The 25,023-nt window shown below is 41.3% G+C and overlaps 1 protein-coding gene across 1 annotated transcript; it reads right to left on the minus strand.

Annotated features, from left to right (window-relative positions):
* Positions 1–24,879, minus strand: LOC115020240 (heparan-alpha-glucosaminide N-acetyltransferase). Its single transcript, XM_029450194.1, has 16 exons — positions 24,798–24,879; positions 24,345–24,439; positions 23,962–24,083; positions 20,884–20,950; positions 18,769–18,854; positions 15,792–15,868; positions 13,862–13,892; positions 13,598–13,758; positions 11,028–11,140; positions 10,038–10,159; positions 9,362–9,485; positions 9,164–9,250; positions 7,268–7,345; positions 3,509–3,579; positions 2,331–2,443; positions 1–182 (listed from the first exon to the last, which is right to left on the minus strand). Exons 1-16 carry the CDS (start codon positions 24,877–24,879, stop codon positions 1–3), a joined length of 1,611 nt encoding a protein of 536 aa, XP_029306054.1.
* Between the last annotated feature and the right edge of the window lie 144 nt (positions 24,880–25,023).

The following is a 25,023-nucleotide window of genomic DNA, read 5'->3' on the forward strand; positions in this document are numbered from 1 at the left end:
TTATATTTTGAGGAAGAATTTCTTCCTGTACAGCAGGTAGGCGATGAGCACCCACAGTGAAGTTGCCCACAGGCTCTGGAAGAGAGTCTCCCAGTGGCTCTCCTGGAAGCGAATCTCCCAGCTGAACGGAAAGTAGAAACCCAGGAGAGAGTGGCCAACATATACAAAGATGGAGTTCATCCCTGAGGAGACACAAACAAACACACGTTGCTATTGAACAGGACTCCTCTGGTTTAAAGGAAAATGTCAGTTTCTTAATTCCTCATCAGTCATGCTACGTTGCAGATTTGGAAAGATTTGCAGATTTTTTTTTATAGACAAAACAAGTGTATTGGGGGCAAGCAGTGCTAACCTCCAAAAGCGTTCAAAATAAAATTCAATCTTACATTTATTATTTCAAATGCTTGTCTCTGAGTCTCACCAGGAGGACAGATAGACCAAATCAGCGATCAGGACAATCACTAGGCAATCAAACCATTTTAGGACACTTTTGTAATACTAACCCCTGTTAAAGCAGAATCCTGCAATATATAAAATGATGGGTACTAAATGTTTGTTACTACTGCAGATGAACAGATAGCTAACTTGGTTTGCCAGCAAGTTGCCCTGGAAGTAGATCCCTATGCAGTTAGCTACAATAGCTAATCCAGGGGTGCTAATTACTGTGTTTACATTCAAACTAGAAGAATAAAAAAATAATTTATGTAAAACAGGAGTTTTGCATTTGCATGCCCCAATATACCAGAATTCTTGTTTCCCAAATTACTTCAATGAGTGCAAGGTTCGCTTCAAAGCATGTCAAAGTGAGACCGGAATGGAATGCACCAGAACGCATCTCTGAACCTGCATTAACGGATATTTTGTCCACTCTGAGGCAGCAGAAACAAGTTGACACAACACTGACACACATGGTACAGATTTAAAGTGTGTCTGTCTGATACTGGAGTACACTGCAGTGTACAGTGGGTTTTAGAGCATGTTAGCTGACAACAGCTGCCTGTACATGGAAAAAACCTTGATGAGAGGAGTGAGATTAAAACATTACAGTTACAGGTAAGAACAAGGAAACGGGATCATATTACTCCTGTATTAGCTGCACTGCACTGGCTCCCGGTAAAATACAGAATAGAATTCAAAATCCTTCTCCTGACTTACAAATCAATTAATGGTCAGGCTCCAGCATATCTTAAAGATCTCATAGTACCTTATAAACCAACTAGAGCATTACGCTCCCAGACTGCAGGGTTACTTGTGGTTCCTAGAGTCTCTAAGAGTACAATGGGAGCCAGAGCCTTCAGCTATCAAGCTCCTCTCCAGTGGAACCAGCTTCCAGTTTGTGTTCGGGAGGCAGACACACTCTCCACATTTAAGAGCAGGCTAAAGACTTTCCTTTTTGATAAAGCTTACAGTTAGGGCTGGCTCAGGTTTGCCCTGGATCAGCCCCTAGTTATGCTGTTATAGGCTTAGACTGCCGGGGGACACCTCCCTGCTCTCTTCCTTCTCTTCCTCTCTCCTCCCCTCCCTCTCTTCTTCTCCCTCTCTATCGGTATGCATTTATGTAAATGTATGTTACTAACTCACCATCCGGGGTATCATCCCCGGAGTGTCTGTCTCTCATGTGGCAGGTTGCCACTGATAAAGTTTACGTCAGGATCATGAATCGTGGCTGCGCCTGCTGACCTGGTCCTGCTGGACACCGGGGAAGCCTTTTTGACATTTTCCTGGATTCATCCATACTTTCTATTTTTTTTTCCAACACAACATAATTTCTGTCAAATGTTGTATTTGTACTATGTTGTTTATCCTGTACACACGACATCTATTGCACGTCTGTCCTGGGAGAGGGATCCCTCCTCAGTTGCTCTCCCTGAGGTTTCTTCCATTTTTCCCCCTTTAATTTTGGGGTTTCTTTTAGGAAGTTTTTCATTGTGCGATGCGAGGGTCTAAGGACAGAGGATGTCGTAACCTGTACAGTCTGTAAAGCACACTGAGACAAATGTATAATTTGTGATATTGGGCTATACAAATAAATTTGATTTGATTTTACAGGTCAGAAACCAACGCAATGAGCTGAAATACATTTACACTCAATGGAGCAGAGTCGAGTTATAATCTTGTGTGGCTTCATCACAACTGTTGTTTTTTAATAAGCTCTATAAATAAACTTAAGTAGTAAAGAAAATGTTGAATATAGCTGCTTTAAGAAATTACATACACCTTTCAAGCAGTCCAGCTGTGCAATTATGTGCCAATCATGTCTCTGTGTTTTATTCTAAAAACATAAACCCCACTATAATACTTTGAGCCCGTTGACTAGATATAAACAGTACCTGGGTATATGAACGGCTGTCCGCCCCACCAGCCCTTGATATCAGTGACAAAGTACATGCCTCCCAGCAGCAGGAAGGAGAAACTGCCCATACACATCACGAAGGACAACGACCTGCAGAAACAGACCATCAGCAACACTTTACAACACCAGCAACATTTCACTCACTAAAATGTTAGTGGTGTGGTGTGAACAAGGGTGTAAAAACACTGAGTCTATCAATCCTGTACTGCAGATAAATAACACCCAGGGGTCTCCAGGCAATCCAGCAAACTGCGGGACAGTTTGCTGGATTGGTCTAAAGCATCGGCAGAGGATCCTTGGCACGTGCCCCGTGGAGCTGTGCCAGCCATCCATGTCCCTGTCTGTTCCTAAGTGCAAGAATGTTTGATGTAATATCATCTGATGTAAAATGGCTGCCTCCCGGAGCCTCCTTGCATTGGGCTTTTTTATTTTTTTTATCTCCGCTGAAGTGGGGCCAAAAAGGACTCTTAGCTGGGAGTTAATTACTTCTAGACATCCAGGCAGGGACTCGTATTCAAGAGCTCAATAACCTGTGTATGATGAACTGCCTATAAAAGCCAGGCAGGTAATGGCGAGGGATGAGCGCAGCATTACCAGGAGGCCCCTGTGGAACAGCATGAAGAATTTGCTTACACATCACAGATGAAATGGTATTCTTCCTGCTGCAACATTAAAATGATTCACGTCGTTTTAAAGGGGAATGTGGGAGTGGAACAAATGCACAGGTCGTAAAGTAATCTACGTCTGAGGTTAGTAATTGCGCTGTGTTTCATGCAAAACCATTACAAACGTGCCTTGTTTTAGCAAAAAGCAATATGATAGTTTGGGAGCGGTTAGACTACGCTGCGGTTATACAGATGCTTTTCCCAGAGTCTGATCCCATTCCATCACACAGAGCTGGGCAAATGTGTTGTGAGTGAGTAGAGGATAAAGCATCCTTTATTTTCCTGGCCGTAAGGAAGAGTGATCATGTTGGGAGGATGTATAACCGCTCCACCTCACACTCCCGACAGCGCGGGTGATTATTTACAGTCGTTGCTGTCGTTAGAGGTAAGTAAACGCGTGTTTTAGCAGCCTTGATTTGTGCCTGTTGGAAACCCATCCTTTCTTTTGTGAGGAAAAGTGGCTGGATTTAGAGGGTCAGGAAGCACTTACCAAAGGTTTTTATTGACAGGTATAAATCCTCCGTCTCGTGTGCACTTAGAAAGGATGGCTGCAGAGATTCCCTAAGGGTGGAAATGAAACAGATTTCAAATCGATGGAGGGCGATAAAGCGAGCAGTATTGGGCTTCTAAAACGTGAGGCAACAGAATCAAGCCGAGCCCGACGGATTAACCAATTATCTGAAAGTTTGATGAACAAGGTCCATCGAGTCACACACATAATATCGGACCGCAAGTACGTCAATTTGATCATCCACACTGAAATGTTGCGCTCTTCAGAAGAGAGCCACCTACAGTCACACATTTGAAGTCGACTCCAAAGCCTCATTAACCCCGAAACAGAGGAACTGTGTATGATCTCGTCAACTCTTCATCAATGAAAGCTGTTACTGCCTCCTCTATGTACCTTTACATGTAATTTAGATACTTGAGGATACATGTTGTGCTCCAGAGAGAAACCAAGGGCAGTGGTTAGAATCCAAACATGCTTGTTAGGTGGATATTCATCATGTGTATAGATGACAGAATCGATGGTGTGGAAATAGCCTAGCCGGGGCTGGATTAAGTCTCCAGGCTATCCAGGCAGCAGGATGTGGGACGGGGCTGGTATGTGGGGCAATCGCTCAATTTCAATTTCTCACTTCTGGAGCCTGATCGTTGGATTTTAATTAACAGGGACTGTTGTTTATTAGGAGGAAGATGCATGGCCGCCCCTGAACATCAATCCGCCACAGAGATCCCAGTACAGTGAACTGTGGTGTAAAACCCGTCTTTACTGTATCAACACATTCGGGCTCTCTGTGAACCTCCTGTGCATAATATCAATCCTGTGGTTGGATGCCTGGAGAAATGAGCTCCCTCCTACACTGAGGAGGCCCGCTAATGTCAAGAGCACATGTCTGAAACAAGAGGCTCTGCTGCCTCCCGAAATCAGATTAGAAAAGTCAATAAGAAAAAAAGGCCAATCACTAAAACTAATTTTGTTTTCTTTGTTGGTGAAACACATTTTGTGGCACTAAAAATAGATTGAGCTGAGATTAAAGAAGAAAGCAAAGCAGAACACACATGCTGTATTTATACTTTGCACACGGTCTGTATCTCTTCCTGGAATCAATAAGAAAGTCCAGCTCTCTCTGTCAACCATTGCAATGTGAGAAAATCTATTATTTTATTGTTATTTTCTGTTTCAGTTAACAAGGATTTTACGTCCCTGTATCGACCCATCACTAAACACTGTGTGATCCTTAATACAACATCTGCAACATCCCAATCTCGAGGAGCATCCTCATCATCAAATGCAGCATTAACAGGTGAACCATGAGATCTAGAGGCAAAACATAAAAGCCTAATGTTTATTTATTTTCTCATGTGTTACTTTATCACTCTATGCCTCTGGGAGAAGCCAAATGGATCTAATTTATTTCTCCTCCCTCCAGACACTCGCTCCACAATGATAGTCAATAAGATTCAACACCAGGAGACATGGGGAGATTTGTCATTTAAGAATTGAGGTTAATGACATTCAATTGTCACAACAGAATTTCAATGGATTCTCACATATATGAGTACGATTCTTCCGTATTCACAAATCCTAACAGACCCATTCCTCGGACTACTGGACTTCTTATATTAGTACATTAACATTGGACCTATCACAATCTTATTACCATGTCAGCGGGGTTACGGAAAAACTACTAGCCCGATTTTCATGAAACTTGGTGGAAGGTGTAGCCTGAGCCAAAGAAGAACCCATTACATTTTGGAGCGGATCAGAATCAAGGGACAGATTACTATTTTCAGCCATGCAGTTAGCATGGCTCTGGGGATGGCAGTGTCAGTCTGTCTGTCCATCACTTTGGATATTGAAAAGATTGTCAGACCTCCCAATACAACCAGCAAGTTGACACCTTCGCTTTTAGTGAAAAGTCTTGACAACTATTAATTTGTTTGGAATGAAATTTGGTACAAACCTTCATGGTTCCAAGATGATGAATCTTAAAGACTTTGGTGATCCCCTCACTCTTCCTCTAGTGCCACCATGCGGTCAAAATTTGTAGTTTTTCGTGAAATATCTCAACATCTATAGGATGGATTGTCAGATAATTTAGTACTGACATTTAGGATGAATTGTAATAACTTCTCTGACTTTTCATCTCACACCATTATCAGGTCAACATTGTAATGTCTACCATACTTTGGTGCATGAACAAATACCTGATAAACTAATGACATTCCCATCAGCCCCAGCTGTACTTTGTATGAAGTGCTAATTAGCGAATGTTAGCATGCTAACACGCTAAACTCTAATGAGCATGTTGTTACTGTGAGCATGTTAGCATTGAGCTCGAAGCACCACTGTGCCTAATAGCAGCCACACAGCGCTGCTAGAATGACTGTAGGCGGCTCATCTTGTTTTCTTACAGGCGGAGGGTTTTGGGAGCTTTTTTCTGGCTGGAAGAGGAATCATTCCTATTTGGGACCTAAAACCTCCATTGAGATATTGCTTGTGATATTGGGCTACACAAATACTATTGGGTTACTTTCCTTGATTCAACAAACCTACATGACAGCTTTAATACTGATAACATGAAGTTAATGGAGGAAATTGTTTACTTATTTTACGAACCTTCACAGTATTTTTTTCACATTGGTGAAATGTTAAACATGCTAGTCTGCAGGGAACTGAAATAGCAGAAACGGGGCAGTAATATAATACAATAGCTACATAACTTAAAACTAATGGGACCAAACTAAGTGTTTTTCTCTGGCTGCGTCTACTGGCCCCTTTTTATCCTGCACAGTTTGATTTCAAAGGCTGAGTGACGCAGCCAGCTCCTCCAGCTCCATCATCGCTTCAGGCCACAGCACTGCCAGTTTAGGATGTCTGCCTCCACAGCATGCAGGATCCTGCTAACCCTGTTCTGCAAACCAGCTACATCTCCACAGCATCTCGCTGTACTGTACATAAAAACAGCGGACAGCTCGGCAAAGCCTGGCCTTTCTACATGGATATCTGTCAATCTCGTTAGTCACAGGTTTAGAAATGCAAAACTGAACGTCTCGTATAACACTTGGCTTCTCCCTGTGGGACACATTCCCCTTCTAAATGAAATAGAGGCCAGCTTGCCTTTTCTTGTGTTTTGAGACCACCCGGAATTAACACAGATCCAAAACAAACATAACCTCAAATGCAAATCTTTTTTATGCTGGGTTGGAATGGACTTAAATGTATTTCCTTTATACCACTTTATCCATACCGTCCTGTGATTGGCCTGTAAATGTTTGTTGAGACTTAGTGTGCAGGTGTATTAATCGTGCTCTTCATTAGATGCTACTGATTGCAGTAGACTGTAAGAAATACGCACAACTCTTCTAATTTAAAACCACACGTGAGGCACTGGCAGTGAGAGAGAGTGTGTCCCCCTGAGGCACTGGATACCCATGTCTGCCTGGAAACACCGCCACACATGGATGTTGTTTAATTGTACTGAGATCACACACATGTCCTCTATCCAAGCCCTGCTAATGAATGGCTTCGGCAGCGATGACTAATACCCGAGTGGCTGGAAAACACGCTGCAGAGTTTACCTGCAAGGCGAAGTAAAACAGCAAGACCATAAAAGTGCACAGCTCCGTGTGAGTCATAGAAGTGGACGAAGTGATTTGTTGTCTAGGTTTTAAATTATCAATTGACTTTTATACTCGTTTACTTTCCCAGCAGTGATTCAAACCCCCACATCATGTAACCTACCAGGATGACGGCCCACACTAGGAATCGACCGAGGATGTGGAGGTTCATCCCCTTGTAGAAAATGATAATTTTCCCGGCCTGTGGAGAAGGAGGCAGAGATCAGCACGGACACCACAACTCATTCAATCCTTCATTTATTGAGAAATACCATGTACACACCAACAACCGGTGTGTGCATGTATTTGCCCTTGGGTAACCAAATAGGCCTGGGATGTCAATGCCGCGTCCCTGACGTGGCGGTCACATTTCTCCTATCCTGTCGAGCCAGTTGTGGCGTGTAAGTCATCAACACCCTCTGATTAATTTGGTGATGATGAATATGTTTCAGCTGAGGACATTAGCACGGGCAAGCACAGAGGAGGGCAGCGGACACCTGGCGTGTCGTCTAAGACTCGCTGACGGAAGGGCTCAGTGCTAACCGCCCACAGGGAATTGAGCAATGTGGCTGCATTTGCACGGCTACTTCCCACAACACAAATGGTTATAAGTGACGCTGTCGCCATCAGAGGCTCAGGTCCAAAGACCAAAAGCTCTCTCCTCACTTTCTGACAACATTTCAACATTAAAGGAGGGCAGCTGTGCACTTCCAATTAGGCGGGAAAGAGTCTTTCACATAACCTTCATTTAAAAAAATAAATAATAATAATAATCATTTTCAACCTTTATTTTAACTGGGAAACACATTGAGGCTGAGACCTCATTTACAATATAGCCTAACAATAATAAACTAAAATTCCTCGTCACCAAGATACAAATAAGAAGCATTAATAATAAATAAAGCAGTTAAAAATAGAAACAACTGGAAGTGAAATAGGATAAAATTACCTTTTTTAATTGCACTTAAAGATAAAAGTAACATAAACTTTCGATTGTTCTGCATGTTATTCCAAGTCGTGGGTACATAAAAAACTGAATTTTCTCAGTAAAAACAGCCGGCATCTGCAGCATAATCCAATACTTTGAGCTATTCGATAAGAGTACAGAGTTAACTGTAGTCTCACTGCCTAACATATATATATATATATATATATATATATTTTGTTATTAACATCTCAGCATTGAAGAGCATTACTGATCCTCTAGGTAAATAACCTCTGGTACAGACATTTAAAACAGTAACAATTAATCTGTGTAATTGTAATAAATTCAGATTAAGATCATTGCTACACATGGCTCTGATTGGTTTCTATCTCTAAACTGATTAAATCCAAAATCTTTTTTATTCATTTGACCAGTGAGCCTTCACAGAACGACTTTGGTTTGTTATGATTAAAGAAGCTGCTGCTCTCAGCCAATCAGAGGACAGTACTGTGAGGGGCAGTTCACCCAAATCACAGAAAACATCCAGAGTTTTCTCACTTGCTTCTTTTTGTATGTATTTTAAACCTGCTGAGATTCTAAAATGTCACATTTCTCTCATCTACAGTACAAAGGAGGAGAATAGTATTTTGTTTGCTCATTTATGTAACACAAAACCAACATATTGTTCGGTAAACCGTTGCAGGTTTTCTTGTATTTAACATTTATTCCCTATGGAAATAGTGAAGTCTGTGATTGATCCTGATTGACTGTAACTATTTCTGGTAGTTTTTCAAATCTGAAGTAAAAATGGTTTTAGCATCACAAATGAAATATCAGATACATTATTATATAACAACTAAAGAGTGGCCTGACCATTTAATTAGCTTTAATGATTCAATAAATAACCTAAGATGAACCATACATGTGTAAAACACAGTATAATGAAGAGCATTACTCCTAATCCAAGCAACAGGACAATTGGAACTAAACAATGACAACAGAATAATAGGGACACTTAAATAAAAACTCTGAAATATTAGAAACACTCTTGTACTACTTGTTAAATCATACAGGAGAAATAATGATCCATCTTACCTGCATCCCTAGGAATCCCATGACAACGGAGTTAATTGTACCCAGAACCCCCTCTGGGTCAAAGGGCTGCGTGGTGCGATACAGTTCCTGGAAAAAGCAAGATGAAAAGAACCAGCAAGGTTGTTTTAATTACACCTGCAAGGTTTTAAGATAGATGGATAAAACAATGAAAGGTGTGTGTGGAAAAAGAAATCTTACTTTGCATGTGGGGTATCTGTACAAGTTATCACCAAACATCCATCTATCAACGTATCCTGCTGCGCCCCCAGTGCAGTTTGGGTAAAGACCGTTATCACCGATTCCACCAGCTCCCAAATACCCTCTGACGCCAAACAATATATAATATCAGTATTAAAAGAACAAGGCAAAATAATTATAATGGATTAAAATGTCAAGAAAGTTAATTGCACATGTTAGGAACATGAGACAGATTTAACCAAAGGAAGCTCTTCAGGCAGGTTTTCTATCTGACAAAATAAAGTTTAGTACGGGATTTGTGTTCACCACATATCCTCACACTCAGATGTGAGTAGAAACACAAGTGCTACTGTTTGATCTCAGACTATTCCAACACTGATGCCATGCACAGAAATGGGCGAAAAACACACACAAAAAGCAGCACTGAGCAGAAGACGCAGAGCGAGGAAGATGGATCCTCTGCCTCGGCTCCTCTTATTGCACATGACAGACTGAGATTGGCTAATTATGCCCTCTGAAGCATCCACCACAGGCCCATAAATCACGGCGGTTCATAACACCAGCAACACAAGGTGCACACTCACACCTCTACTGCAGCGCAACAGGCCCAACGGGAGATGTGCACAGTGGATTAGTGAGTCTGTTCCACGACAGTGGGAGCCTTGCTTTGACTTACGTGGGGCAGTCGGGTACAGGTAAGAGAAAAGTGATGCAGAGCCACAGAGTCTCCAGCAGGATGATAATCAGCCACTGGGGCCAATAAAGGACGACATCCTGGACGGGGTTCCACCAGTGATTCTGCATCACACGTAAATCGTGTTAAACGTGCAATATCATGTTCGGCCACCAGGGGTCTTTTAATCAAAACATTCAGTCATGAAGTAGCGTGGGATCGTGGGATTTGTCATTGCAGTCAACAAAAAGGGGAGTAAATAGTGTATTGTGAGAAAAATTGGGAAAAACCCTAAATTAAAAAAAGTATGTTTCTCTGTGTAAAACTGGACGTCCTGGAAAAGCTGCGAGCAGAGTTTCAGCATGTTTCTCTGATAATTTAAGATCCAGACATTCAGGACGGGGGGCCAAATTATCACTGAAAAACACTGAATAATGCAGTTTGACGTTTTTCAGACTCTGTCTGGCTGACGCTAACGTTTGCACGTCTTGTTTCTCTGGTAACTTAAGATCCAGATGTTCGATGTCTAAAATCCTTTTTCTGGTTCAAATGAATACTTAAAAACGATCAATATCTAAAAAGTGTATCGTAGAAATGTGGCTTAAAACTGGATGAAAAATCAATTTATGACAGCTGCTGGTAGACAACCACAACGCTGACACGTGCACAAAGGGGATACGACACCATCACAGGCGACAAATACAACAGACCCTCCATTAAAAATACGGATTTCTCTATGTTTGAAAATTGTTGGAAACATTTGGGATAATGTAAGAACACAACTGAACAAAATCTATAACGAAGGTCTGGTCGTTTTTAATGCTGAAATGTTACATATTATACCTTTAATGTAAAATAGCCTCCAGCTAAAACAAGGAATCTATGGAGCACAAAGTGAATTAGCTGTTTCTAGATGTTTCGTTTCAGGCTGGACTTTTCTTTTTCCCCTGGTGTGTAATGACAGACTAAAGTGAACTTGACAGAGCTGCTCACCGCTTTCAGTGGGATTTTCTTCTGGCCCCAGAAAGTCTGAAGGAGAGACAGAACAAAGTAGGTGAAGCCCAGACGCTGCAGCACTCCAGGGACCCTCAGCCAGGACCAGGACACTGCAACACAGTCAAGCACACGCAGCATGATCCCTCATGCATGCCTTGATACCCAATGATGAATATATGACCTTACAACTCAGGTACAAGCACTGACATAACTCTGTGGTGTAAAGCTATTCCTGCTGATCTGAGCAAATTACAAATCAGGAAATTGATAATATTGGACATGAGAGCATCTTCTCTCACATTCCTCTACAGTACTTCTTCCTGAAGGAGGATGACGGACAGCACTGGAAATGGTGTCAGCCTTCAGGATACGGACATGTCAAGAACGTGGGAAGCTAATCAAAGATTCCCAGTTATCTCTTTGTCTCGACAAATTGGGGAGGATAAGATTGGCTCGTGGTTGAGAGATTGATAGTAATCTACACATTAGTTAATTGAAAACCTCTTTGCCGCACAAAGTGCCGTGAAAACAGCGCAATCCCAATCATTGATCGGGACAAATCAAATAAGAGGCGGAAATATTTCCTTTCACAGGAAAAGAGGAAGCTCTTACTTATGACACATTTGCTAAATCTGCAGGTTACACCCACAACAAGATCACTTACTGTATCTGTCCCCCCACACAATTGAATTGTAAAATGTACAAGTCCTGAAAGTCACAGTTTTAAGGAGAACTGCAGGAACTTGTAACATCTTTTGTTTCCTTTTCTCAATTTATTCAGTTTTTTTGCGTGAAATTGAGACCCTTTTTGAAGTTCAATATCATTTGAGAAGTGAAAGCTCTGCTGTCTGCTTCCCATCTCTGAGCACTTTCAGTGATAGATTGAATAAAATAATGATTCTATGGTGGAAGTGAGCAGAACTGAATAAAGCCATCAGAAAGTGGAGCAAATAGCAGAGCCAAAAACTTTTCAAAGACTTTCTTCTGTGAACATCCTGTGACGGCGACTCAACAGCAGCGGTTAGAATCTGACCTCGTCTTCATCCGACTGATCGTTTCTTGTAACTTGTCACCATCCAAAGAAGAGTAAACATTGTCTAACGGTCTTGAAAACAATGTCGCCTTGAGCAAAATAATATTTTTGTATGTCAAAAACGTCAACTTGTAAGAAAACAATGAGTTTGTGAGTTCATCTAATGGAATATGAAATTGATACGTTAAGTCCAGTGTCTTGTCATTTTGACAAAAGAAAAATAAATATCCAAAATTGGAGTTTCAAGGTCAGTGATTTGACGATGATTTGCACATCTAACCGTAGTGGCGTTCATTTGAAATGACTCATAGTTTCCGTCAAAGGTTAACACCTCCTCCTGTCTGTCTGACATTGAAACGGTTTTAACACATTGAGCCGATATGAGTCCATTCTCTTATTAGATCAAACTGACCTGCAGAGGACGTCCTTGGAGACGGAGGGCAGAGCTGCAGTTTATAGTAAAAGTCACTGTTCTGTTATGCTTCAGCCTCTACAGCAGCTGCAGATGAAGAGTGTAACTCTATCTGTTTGTAATTGTCCATTACCACAGCGCTTGTTTTTGCTCAATCTGCCTCAGTTAAACGTCCCCTGGTGCTAGATTTTGAGACTACACACACACACAATAACAATATTTTTGTTAATCCAGTTACGCAGACATCCACCCAGGAAAGTCCATTAGCACTGGGGTTGGCTAATGTGTGAGGGGCGCCCGTGCATCCCCAGGTAGACGATGAAATGGGGATTTTCAGCCTTTAACCCCCGACACAGCTCTGCAGCTTTGGCTTTTATCACAAATCTGGATTTAAACACATCCTTTGTCACCTGACAAACTGCAGTTGTGAAAACAAGGCTTTTAGTTTGTGCATATTATGAACATACCAAATATAAGCTGTATATTACTCCTATCTTCTACAGCTGGAAGCCTGAAGCTTGTGATTGTTTTCATAAACAATTAGTCTGCTAATCCTTTTTCTTTTCATAGAATATTCATTTAGTCTATAAAACAGTGAGAAATACCAATGAAAATGTTAATAAGTGTCTTGTTTTGTTCGACCAACAGTCAAAAAAACAACATATTTAGTTTATTATAATGCTAAGTCAAAAGAAAAGTGACAATTTCTCACATTTGAGAAGGTAGAACCATCAAATGTTTTTCCATATTTGTTGAAATTACTGAAAAAAGTAGTTGATTATCAAGCTAGCGTTTGGTTCGTTATAGAATCTGCGTCAAAATAGTTTGACGTACATAACACAACAGCAAATGGCGTTGTTATTTAACGGAGCTGAACAGGAGCATTAACACAAGGAAAGCCTCTTTCTCTGAAAGTTCTCTGATGGGGCTATTGATTCGGAGTGCTGAACATGTAGCAAGTGGACATATTATTATTATTATTATTATTATTATTAGACATGCCACATTCTGTGTTCTAATCATTTCCCCAGTATAGAACAAAACAAAAAGTACAGAACAAACACATCCACATGTAACGTCTTTGTTCCATTAACAATCATGTGCTAAATATTCTGCACCTACGTGGTCCGTCTCTTGGAGAGTAGTTGATGAAGCAGAAGCCGAGCATCAGGAGGACGACTGTTCTCCAAGTGATTTTGCGCAGCATCTGCAGGCGGCTGACCCCTCTCCTCTGCATGGATCTGAAAGCCAACACCACTGAAGTCCCGATAATAAACACAAACCTGGAAGAAACAACAATGACACACTATTAAAACATGTGTACATGCACATAAATATGCATATTTGTGTAGATTTAAAAAGGACTGAAATGATATGCAAACCTACCATGGCATGACAAGGTCTGCCACAGTTAGGCCTGCAACGAATCCAGACACATTACACACATTACTATCAAAAAACACACAGATGCTTGAATTTGATGCCGTTACAGGGTGAATTAAGAACAGCGTTTTGTCCTTAAAGTGATGATCAGTCATTAACTTTCCATTTTGAAAAGGTGAATGCATATCCCGTGACAGCAGCAATGAGCAGATTAATCAAACCGCCCTGAAATCAATACATCCTTCTAGATGTGGCAAAGAGGCTATTATAAGTTTTAAATTGAGAACACCCCTAAACAATGACATGGATTTAATAAAGCTACAGTGACATTCTTTTACTTGTATTTACATAGGGAAAAGGGACTCTGCATGCTTTAACCTTTCAACAACCACCAGCTCAGTAAGTCAAACACTTACTCCTCCTTCTCGTCTCCTCCCCGGTTGTTAATAACAATAAAAATCTATGGATCGTGCCTTTTGATTAGGCTCACATGAGGAATGGCATCCTGTGTGTTTGGTTTGAGACTGCATTCATCATAATTAGTGACAACAGGTCAGAAAATGCTGCAGACACGATGAGGAGATTGCTGCCGTTGAATAATTGCCTTGAGTTCACACGTTCATTTCACATGTGACTTTATGTGAAAGAAGGCGTTCATTAATATTAGAAGTACCGCTCCTTCCATGAAACCGACTGACCACTGTGAGCTCTTGGTCCATTCATCTATAGAGTGCTGCAGGAATGAGTCTCAAAATCTGGAAATGAGTCAGCATTTCTGCACTTCCAGTTCCCTCGTCTCAGAATCAGAAATCCTTTATTAGTTCCACAACGGGGACAGTACAAAGGTTTACAAAGGTTTACAAAGGTTTACAAAGGTTTGTTGAATGGGTTTTTGGTTAGATGCCTGAAATAAGGTGTGTGGTTAACACAAGCTTAAGAGATTTTCACGTATTCAATGTCAAATGTAATGTAAGATACGTCAGTAAATAACTCGTACATTTTGAAGAGTCTTAAAAACAACAGTGGCTAATAGGTGGCTAAATGAGACTACTACACGTCATCACAGCGAACACTTCTCCGCCTTTATCTTAGTGGTGGTGACGTGAAGTCATGCGACCGTGGTGTAGTTCGTTTAAAGCATAACGCTAGCTTTTTCCTTCTGGTGATTGTATTTACAAAATCATAAAAGGAGGGTTGATTTGTGAAGATTATCTTGTATCATAAACTTAGTTTATTTTCTGCAATAATCCAAATTCCAATGAAAAAATCCCATTGTGTTTTTGTCGAGGGCTCTGTCATGATCCTGGCTCTTAGTTTCTCTGTTTCCTGTTTTACTTTGTAAAGAACACTTGTGTCTCGTTTTACTTCCTGTCTTTGTGTGTTTTTACGCCTTTTAGTGATTTGTTTGCCCCGCCCTGATTTGATGCTGCCCTGGTGTCTTTGCCTGCCTCCTCCAGCTGTGTCCTCTTCTTATGATTACTTGTCTCTCTGTGTGTGTATACTGTACACCTGTGTGTCCAACTGTTCCTCGTCAGTTCGTCATCTATGTTTCCTGGTGTGGTCGTTCCTTCTGTGTTTATCCCTGCGTTGATCTTGCTGTTCCCTCGTGTCATCCTGGTTTTACCTGTTTCTTATCACCTTAGCCTGCTCCCTCAGTTTTGTTTTATACCTGTGTTTTGTATTCAGCTTAGTTTATTAAAGCTCCTCTTTGTTATTACTACGTGTGTACTGCGTTTGGGTCCTCTTTTTAACCGCACCGTGACAGTGTGACGCTAACATCTGGGGATGATGCAGCGCTCTATAAAATATACTTGTAGGGGAAACACAATTAAAGAGGAGATTCAAATTGCTATAAGGCTGCAGTTTGTACTATACATGCTGTAATTTAACGTTTTCTTTTATTTTGTATTTCTGTGCATGTCTTATACTTCACCGTTCCATGGTGCATGTAGGAAGAACCAGTAGCCCCCTCCACCGTAGTTCACAAACACCATCACAGTCAGGGAGAACCTACAACGACACCACCACGAGTAAGCACTATAACACACTGGTGAGTTGAGTTGAGCAATAATTGGATTACCTTCCTGCAGGGGAGTGAATGATGGAAATATGGATTAAAACTGTTACGAATGCAGCATAACAGATTCATATTTAACTTACCATGTAACCAATACATCTGATACAATATTCAGTTTGGAATTAAAGTTAAAGAGGCCAGAGGAGGGTTTTTTTTATTCTGTCACACTCCAAATGCAAGGTAATGCAATCTAAGCATTATGAATCACTCAGGAAATGAACACTTGTCCTCTGGATCTCCTCGAGCAGGAGTGCTGACTAAAGACTTTGCGTCTAATATATGATACACTTTATGCTTTAGCACTGGCCAAGGCTGCTGAAACACAGCACACGTGATGGACTGCTTCCCTGAATCAGACGCTGGGGAGAAAAAAGGTGTTTGTCAGAAAATGGGCGGTGGCCATTACATAACACAAACTTGAGGGGGAATGTAAATAGTTGTATGGTCAAGCGGCTACAGAGGTTTGCTCCAAGGCAGATTCAATTCGTTCACCATAAATACTTGAATGTATGCTTTTAATTCATGTTTTATTTAATCAAAAGAAAAGAAATATCATCGGGGGTCTTTAAGAGCCATAATAAGATCAGGACAAGACTAAGAACAAGACTCTCGGATAAGATGCACTGTATCTGCCTCTGCCTCCTCTCGTTTTTCTGCCTAGATTCAATTAAGAGGTGCACCAAAGCCATTACTGCTCTTTTAGCCCCAACCTGCTGATACTAGATTTTAAATCGGCCACTATCATCTCAAAAGGGCTATTAAAGTAAGGTAAACCTGGCTGCATGTGTCCATATACGAATCTCTCTCTCACGCACGCACACATATGCATGCAGGCTATCATTTAAATTTTGAAGAACACATCCATTAGTCGCCATAGTGACAAAGACAGAGGTTAAATCACTGGCCACATGGGAGCCCGGAGAAAGTCCCCGCAGCATCGGGGCTTATTGGCCATCTTTTTAATCAAAACACTCTGATTGTGAAGGAGGGCCCCATTTTTGGCAGATTACATTACAAATGCCACACATGTGACACCAGTGGCTGCTAATTGTGATGAAGGGAAACTTTAAATGATTAATATGATGTGCACTGAGATCACTTTGCTTTATGTTGCACCAAAGTTAATACGAGATTATGTCCAGGTTGAAGCACCACAGGCTCGTTCCCTGGTTACTAATCAGGTTGGAGTTGTAAATATCCCTGTGAAGCTCTCCAATGAGCATTTGTCACTTCAGTAATAGATTTAATTCATGTCTGGGAATCAGTATACGTGATTTATAGCTAACATATTGTAGATAGACGTGTCTTTCTCGCAGCAGTGACAACTGGTTATGACTCGCTGATAGACGCTTATGGACTTCTTTGATTTGAATCACTGTACATGCATTACCAATTAGAGTGTTAGCTTAGTACATTTCCCTGTTGCAAATGGATAGTTACACTCTATCACTGCAGAGTATTGAGTTACCTTCTGCGCTGGCCATATCAAATACACTGACATCCAATCTAGTCATAATAAATTACTGCTTGAGTGGAAATGCCAAGGTTCTTTTTTTCTGTGTGGCCAAACATCAGAGCGTATCTGAAACTAAATCGGAGGATAACTTGGAGCTCAGTCAAAATAAGGCCACGGAATGAGTCAGCCACCTGGTGTTAAATACAGCCATTGTTTTGCTGTAATAGTTGTTCCCGCCGTTGTATGAACTACTGACGGTGCGATTTTCAACAGTAAGGAAACTGACGACAGGCTTTTAGCAGTGCGGCACAAGATTAAAATCCAAATCCTTTTAGAAAAATTAACGTGGAACCGTACCCTACGGTTCTCTGTATATCATGTCAGTGCAGCCTGAGCAATGATCAGAAAAACCTTTCAGCTCAGAAGAAAAGCCTTTTGCCTTCAGAAATGTCTCAGCATTTATGGTCGATGATGTGCCTGTTCTCCGCAGAAAGTTGTTACTTATCAGGGAGTATGGATCATAAGTCACAGGGCCGAGGAGGCACGCGCAGCGTTAATCTTGAGCGCTGAGTCACAGTTTGATTAAGTGTGTTGTCGCATATGAGAAATTCCAGTGTTACCTATCAGGATATCAATATGTGACAAGTATCTGTAACCCCGAGTGACATTTCAGCTAATAAGATTGAGCAGGACTGCAGCGTAACTGAAGGGAAATTAAATCGAAGTTTTGCCTTTTCTTGAACCTTTTGCAAATTCTGGTCAAAGTGTATTTAACCAATTCCGCTCCCAACCCAAATAAAACGATGTGGTATTTTGAATTCAGCACATATGCACGGTGGTTTCAGATGTCTTTTCATCCAAAAGGAAGCCACAGATGGAGACGATGCCAAATGTCTGCTGGACGCTGCCCCTGTGCTGCTGGATTTCCTCACATTCTCCATTTTGGCAGGAGATCTATGGCCGTGTGGATGTGTGCTGATATGTTGACGGTATTATTACATCAATTATTTGGCTAGGGGGAGGTCACAGCCACACCAGCATCCTGTTTCCAGAGAGGCGGGCTTTGTGTCTACCCCCAGGCCACAATTAAGGCTAGCAGGGAGTCCAGATACAATCACATGCATCACTCCTGTCCAATAGCAACACAATGTTCCAAACCCGAGACGCACTGATATCAGAAATCATGCCCAGAGCTATACTGCCTGATAACAAAAGCTTGGGGGGAGCATGTGGCCAGACTGTGACCCTGTAATTATTCATTATGATGGGTCTGTACATCTTCATCATGCCTCAGACTGCTCCAAAAAGACTTAGCATGTGAACGAGCCGCATGTGGTGATAGACTGATAGACAGGATGTTGCTGGTGGTGTACATACCCTCGGAAAGTGTCCAGTGAGTGCAGACGTGTTGGTTTAGCTTTAGTGGTATTGTGCTCCTCAGCTTCACAAGCCGGCGCTCCGTCCTGTAGAAACAATTATAGGCCGGGGTAGAAAAACTCATTTAGGATATTTTTAAGGAAATGACCCCAGTTTGGCTCATACAAGCTTGTATGAAAAGTAGGACCAATGTGTAGGATTCAGAGAGATTTATTGGCAGGATTATAATATATTCATAACTATGTTTTCATTAGTGTGTAATGACCTGAAACTAAGAATTGTTGTCTAAATGCATTTATATAGTAGTGCTAGAGGAGACGGACATGAAATGTGGGGAAAGAGAGCAGAAGTGTTTGCATTTGTTATTATGTTATTCAGTTTAACGTGTTTAATAAATATTAACTGATTTTCTTTGGCCAGTTGGAAGCAGTGGAACAAAATGTTAACATTGAAAGTCTGTTGAATAAAGTTGATAAGGCAAGACATTCACACATCTTGCAGAGACAAGGAGTAACATTAGCATTCATTTGAATTCATGTTGTCACCTGATGAAAGTCCAATATTCACCTTTAGCTCTGTTTTAGCTGCTAAATTAGTTTGTCCTTTAATGCTGAGTAGGTAATGTGCACGAGCATTTTAGCTCCAAAGGAGGCCCCGCTTTTCCTGCGATTAAGGTTGAAGAAAAGCGAAATACTGAGCAAAACAGTCAAACCAAAACAATGAGCTGAAAGACACTAAAATGCTCTGCAGCGCTGCCGGCAACTGTAGTGTCGGGTGATACATGTCTGTAGGCCACGATGAGTGAGCCTCTCCACTTTCACATTCCACGTAGTCACTGCATTCAATGTTGATATTCAAATATTGATTAGTGCAGCTTTAAATAATTTAGCTTTTCGTGTCTCTTCACAGCCCTCTAAGTTGCCTCATGTTGCTTTGAATGCTTAAATATCAAAGTGATGATTACAAGACATATTCTGCTGATTGGCATTACGTTTGAAAAGACCCTCTTCTGTAGCAGAGAATGATTATGTAATAATTACAGCTCTGTCTCCTGACGTGGTCACTATTTCTTGTTTCTCTTTAACTTTTAGATTAAAAAGAAGTGTAGAGGTTGAACAGGGGACACTTCTAGAAAAACATAAAATGGAAACATTAACATATACTTGTAGCAACTACAAAAAATAGACATATTATTCAAACTTGTTTGAAGATTTTACGTAACTATAATTGTCCAGAGGTGTAAAAATGTTGACAAAACCAAATATCCAATTGCCACATGGGTCAGAACTCCTCAAAATGATGTTGTCTATCTTTCTATCCCGGGTCATCCTTTGTGTCGGCGCCTCCTTTTCCCTCTCTCTGAAGGCAGCATTGAGATGACTCTGGCCTGTTGGCCTCTCGGTTAGATTAGCCTGACTCGCTGGCCTCCATGCAGCAGTTTAAAGAGCCAGAGCAGGAAGACACCAGCACTAATATGTTGTGATGGATCTGCATGCCAACCAGACAGCATATGGAAGACAGAGACATCTTGCTTGGAAGAATGAGAGTAGCCATTCATGCTCACCAAAATTACACAGCAGCTCTTGCCATCAAGCAAGATGATTGGATGGATATGATACTCTATCTCTTCCATGTAAGTCTGCTGTACAATTGGCTCTGCTAACATTTGTATCAATCATTCCATTAGTGTCTCCCAAACGTCTTGATGACTGGAGTCTCAGAGCAATTTTGGTATGCAGCTCAGGCTGCGTAGTTGGCCAATAAAAATAATGCAATGTTACTGTTGGATTAAGGCAACTTTAATGTTTGCATGTAAAGAAATTAAATACTTTTCTGCATTGAAAAGCTAAAGATGGTGCAGTTACTTCATAAAGTGCTCTTCTGTACGTTGAGTTTAGTGACCAAACAAGGATATAAACATTATTTAAAAAAAGGTTTCCATCCATTTTTCTCAAACACACATTAAAATGACTACACATGTGGTTTTAATGGTTCATTTGGGAAGTTTAGTACATCAAAATTGCTCAGTAGATACTGATGAGACTGCCGTGCCATCTTGTTGCATTTGTTAAGATATTAATCTAATGCATTTATTAGAAGCAACATCTTACTTACATTATCCACTGAGTACTGTGAATCTTGGCAGCAAATGGTCTTAATACGTTGTGATGTATAACACCTCCTGTAAATGAGACACGTTTGAGCTGCCTCAGTCAGATGGAGAAGTAATCAGTGCAGGATGGTATTTTCATTGTGGATGATGTAAAAAACATATGTACCTGTAGATGTACGGTGCCACAACGAATAAGAGGGCGATTATCGCCAGTAAGAGAGCTGCCGCCAGAAGAGCTGGAAAATAAGAAAAGGAAAATGTTTATGAATGGACATTGTGTAATCAGTGTGCACCCTACTTCCATGTGTGGAGCTTTATACTGTACATCTCTATCACAATAGGATCTGACTGGGGATAAAAGGTCTGATTAGCAGTCCAAACTGTCTGCTTCGCTCGCCTCTGGACTCACTTGTCAGTCAACCAGTGTCAAAGGGGATCCCTCAAGTGACAAACAAGGACCTAATGGAAAACTCTTGGTCGATCCATCTGGGTAATATAACCCTGCAGGCGTACGAAAAGGAAAATGTAAGGCTACACTGGAACAAGGACAAGAAAACAAAGACAGAGGGAAAGAGCTGGTTTGCCAGAGGGCTTTATAGATAGGAGCGGGGTCAAGATGAGGTTTGCAGAATGAGAGGGCACAAATACTGCAGATGAGATGTCTCTTATTTGCTAAAGAAATAATTAAATCTACCCAGTCCTGTCTCTGTATCACTGCATAATGTAAATGGTGACGTTAGTGCGATGTAAATGATGCTAAATAACACTTAATGTGATTTTACCTTCTTTTTTTGCAATCAAAAATGCAAGTCTGCAACATTATTGCTTACCCTTAGGCACCAGCAGTATTGAATAAACAGTATTTTATAGCAGTGCTTCTGATTATAAACCTATAAGACAAAAGCTCAGGAGATATCAGTATGGCCTTCTTGCGTCAAAGCACATGTTTGTCTTCAGTGTAAAAACAAACAAAAAGAAGCCATTTTAACCTGAGCTGAATCCACACTATGACATCCACTCTGAACAAAGAGTGGTCACTTAATTGCCTCGGGAAAGTCCTGGCATCTCTGCTGCCCACTCATAAAAACACCATAAAGCTCTCAGCACATGAAGTGAAACAACACGAGATCTCTGCGACAGCCATGTTTGCTCTATTAGTTATTGTCAGAATGAAAAGAAAAGTAATGGAGACATTTGAACTACGTTATGTTCCTTTCATCGATACGTCCGCTGAAGTCGCACAAACACTCGATGGCAGTCGATATTCTGGATTTCTTTGTGAGAATTAAGGCCTCGGCGTGTGACTTGTGCTTTGTGGTACAATGCAGAATACAGTACTAACATGATTAAAGCTGCACAGAAACAAATCCTTGAAGAATACCGCACCTATCAAATGACCTCATGAAGCCCCATGGCCGATCAATCCGAGATGCTTAAGTAAACTTTGAAATTCCCTAGCAGGGCAACTCTAACCTGTCTTGAGCTGCTGACCAGACCATTACTTAAGATGAGCAAGTCCTATGGGGAGTTTGTATAATCACTGGTCTGCGGAGCTAATGGAAGCTCATCATACTGTGAGGGGTGCCGTCACACTGACCATATATCTGCTGGGATAATGGCTACTTGGCCTTAAAAGTCTGATCTACAACATAATCTGCAATATTGTTAAGTAGAGTGTACATTATGGAGAGACGCTTTCAAAATCCCATTACGCCCTAATCCTTCCACACTCCCTAATGTATTACCCACAATCCTCCACGCGCAGAGGCAGGGCCTTCAAAACAAACAGAAAAGCTTTTATTTTATCCCTTTTCAAGAAAGCATGTCTTATCTGATCAATACACATCATGTCCCAGGAGATGCGGGAGTATTACAGCTCAGTAGATGTCGACAAGCCGAGTGATTCTTTGCTGACTCAATTTAGTAGACAGTGGATCAAAGGCTTGGCCTGAGCGTGGACCCATGTTCCTTTACTGTCACTGTGTCTTAAAGCAATCACGTTCTCAGTCCGTTATTCAAAACTGAGCGTCTGTATTCTTCATTCTCCATCAGTGTTGTGCACTTACGCAGGTATGTATTGTTTGGTCTTTTATACACAGCGTTAGTGCAGCTGTGGATACTGGCAGTCTCGGACATCTGGATCCAAACCGAGTAGTGACCAGCCTTCTCCATATGTCTGACTCGTCCTGCATCCAAAACAGTGAAATATTGAGATGCTCTTCCCTTAAAAGCACATCAAACTACAGGCTGTTTTGATTTGATCCCCTTTGAAATGATATTACCTTAGAACAATATCAAATTACTTTTTTCATTCACTTTTTCCTCTTCACCTAAATATAAAAGAATGGTCTTCTTAACTCCTTCCTTTATGAAGCTCAGGAGCACCACCTAGTGTCTGCAGACTTAAAGTGCAGCCCTCTGTCCTCACGTCATCTCCACTTCCAGGCCACCAAAAAACATGCATTACACGCTCATATTGATCCACTGTTGGGATGACATACTGGCTATCACTTGGAGTGTTTTTTCAAAGGGGGAAAGGAAATCAATGGCAGCACAGTCTGGTTAGAGACCTCAGCATTGATCTGAGAAGCCCAGGACCAGATCTCTGAGAGGGCGAGAAACACCAGAGGCTTGATCTGTTGCAACCGAATCTCTGGCCCCATGTTTACAGGTGACCCCCGAACTCTGCCTTGTCAGTCCTGATTGTTTATAAATATGGCGACAGTCTGCTCCAGTTAACATCTCGGCTGAGGTTTCCACAGGACAGGCACAGCTTTGAAGCTTTAATGAGCCCCTTTTCATCAATATTGGAATGTCAGGTCTTATTAACCCCAAAAAGGCTCCTGATCGATACCCGGGGAGGAAGTTTAAGGGAGGGCATCACTCAGGTCCAGAAAGCAGGTCAGGATTACTCCCCCAGCCCTGTAAATAATCTTGCAGACTGCTGATGCAATCATCAGATGCCACCACACTATATCATGGCTGGAAACCAGAGCAATACACTCCCACAGGCAGTTAATATGAGTAACCAGGAAACTAATCAGCAGTTTTACCTCTTGTGATTGTAGGTGGTGTGTTACCTGCAGAGAGTCGCATTCCTGCTCTCTGAATACACTTGCATAGTCAGAGTGAATTTCGTGTTGATCACTGCAGATGCATTGTTGTTGTTGGGCTTCACAGTGACCAAGTGCTGGTACACACACTGAGAAGTACAAACACTGACTTAATGTACTTTACACTTAAAGGGGTCTCAAGACAAATGATGATTAAAGGTATAATTATTATAAGATTAATTTGTCAGATACACAAGTAATATGTGTCGTTAAATGTTTCACTGTGACGCTCTCAAAATTGACAAGTGGAGAACTTTAGTTATTTTACTGACTTATATATACATACCTTATTATATATTGGACAACCTGGACAAACAGATGTGGGGAGAGACAGAGTGTATGTTCTTTACCTTGTAGCAGTGATCTGACGTGTAGAAGACCTGCACTTCTTCTGCCAGCTGATTATGAAATGTTAACAAAGCCTGGTCCATTTTTAGAGTGGGCCCTATAAAGATTCAAAGCAGCACTGATTTATGGTGTACACAAAGCTTTTTGTACATCATAAATATAAAACGGAAGGGTGTATCAGATCACTGTCATTATCAAGATCATAACACAGACTCAATAGTATTGACTGAGTAAGTTCTCAGACTACGGACATGTCCATTTGTCATAATTGAATGTTAACCTCAAGTATGAAGAGCAAACATTGATTGACACGAGATGTTTGATTGTTGGGACACAAAGTGATTGCTCTTTGGTATAATCCTGCGTCAAATCTCAATACAAGAACATTTGTGACAGTTTGAGACTGAACACCAGAAGGATCCACGTCTACTACTAATGAATCCTAGAAGACTCACCTGACTTTAAGTGTCCCCCATAGCTGCTGGTGACAAAGATTAACAAAGTTAGACTTGCTTGTAGCGTTCTCCTGGGCTCCATGTTGCTACTGGAAAACAACCACCTCAACTGCTCATCTTTATAACCCTCACACCAATATAAGAGCGGTCAAAGGGCAGCGTGGACGAGTGCTTGGTGGTTACTTAAAATTGGTTTCTGATGCATATGTGTGGAAGCACGTTTGGG

This window comes from Cottoperca gobio, chromosome 15 (assembly GCF_900634415.1).
Source record: "Cottoperca gobio chromosome 15, fCotGob3.1, whole genome shotgun sequence".
Classification (NCBI taxonomy): Eukaryota; Metazoa; Chordata; class Actinopteri; order Perciformes; family Bovichtidae; genus Cottoperca; species Cottoperca gobio.

Excerpts from the sequence above, each read along its gene's own strand:
- LOC115020240 (XM_029450194.1), bottom strand. The coding sequence starts at position 24,879 with ATGGAGCCCAGGAGAACGCTACAAGCAAGTCTAACTTTGTTAATCTTT. Across the intron at positions 9,486-10,037 it reads CCTGTACCCGACTGCCCCAC|AGGGTATTTGGGAGCTGGTG; the intron begins GTAAGTCAAAGC and ends GTTTGGCGTCAG. Across the intron at positions 2,444-3,508 it reads CCTGTCAATAAAAACCTTTG|GTCGTTGTCCTTCGTGATGT; the intron begins GTAAGTGCTTCC and ends CTGTTTCTGCAG.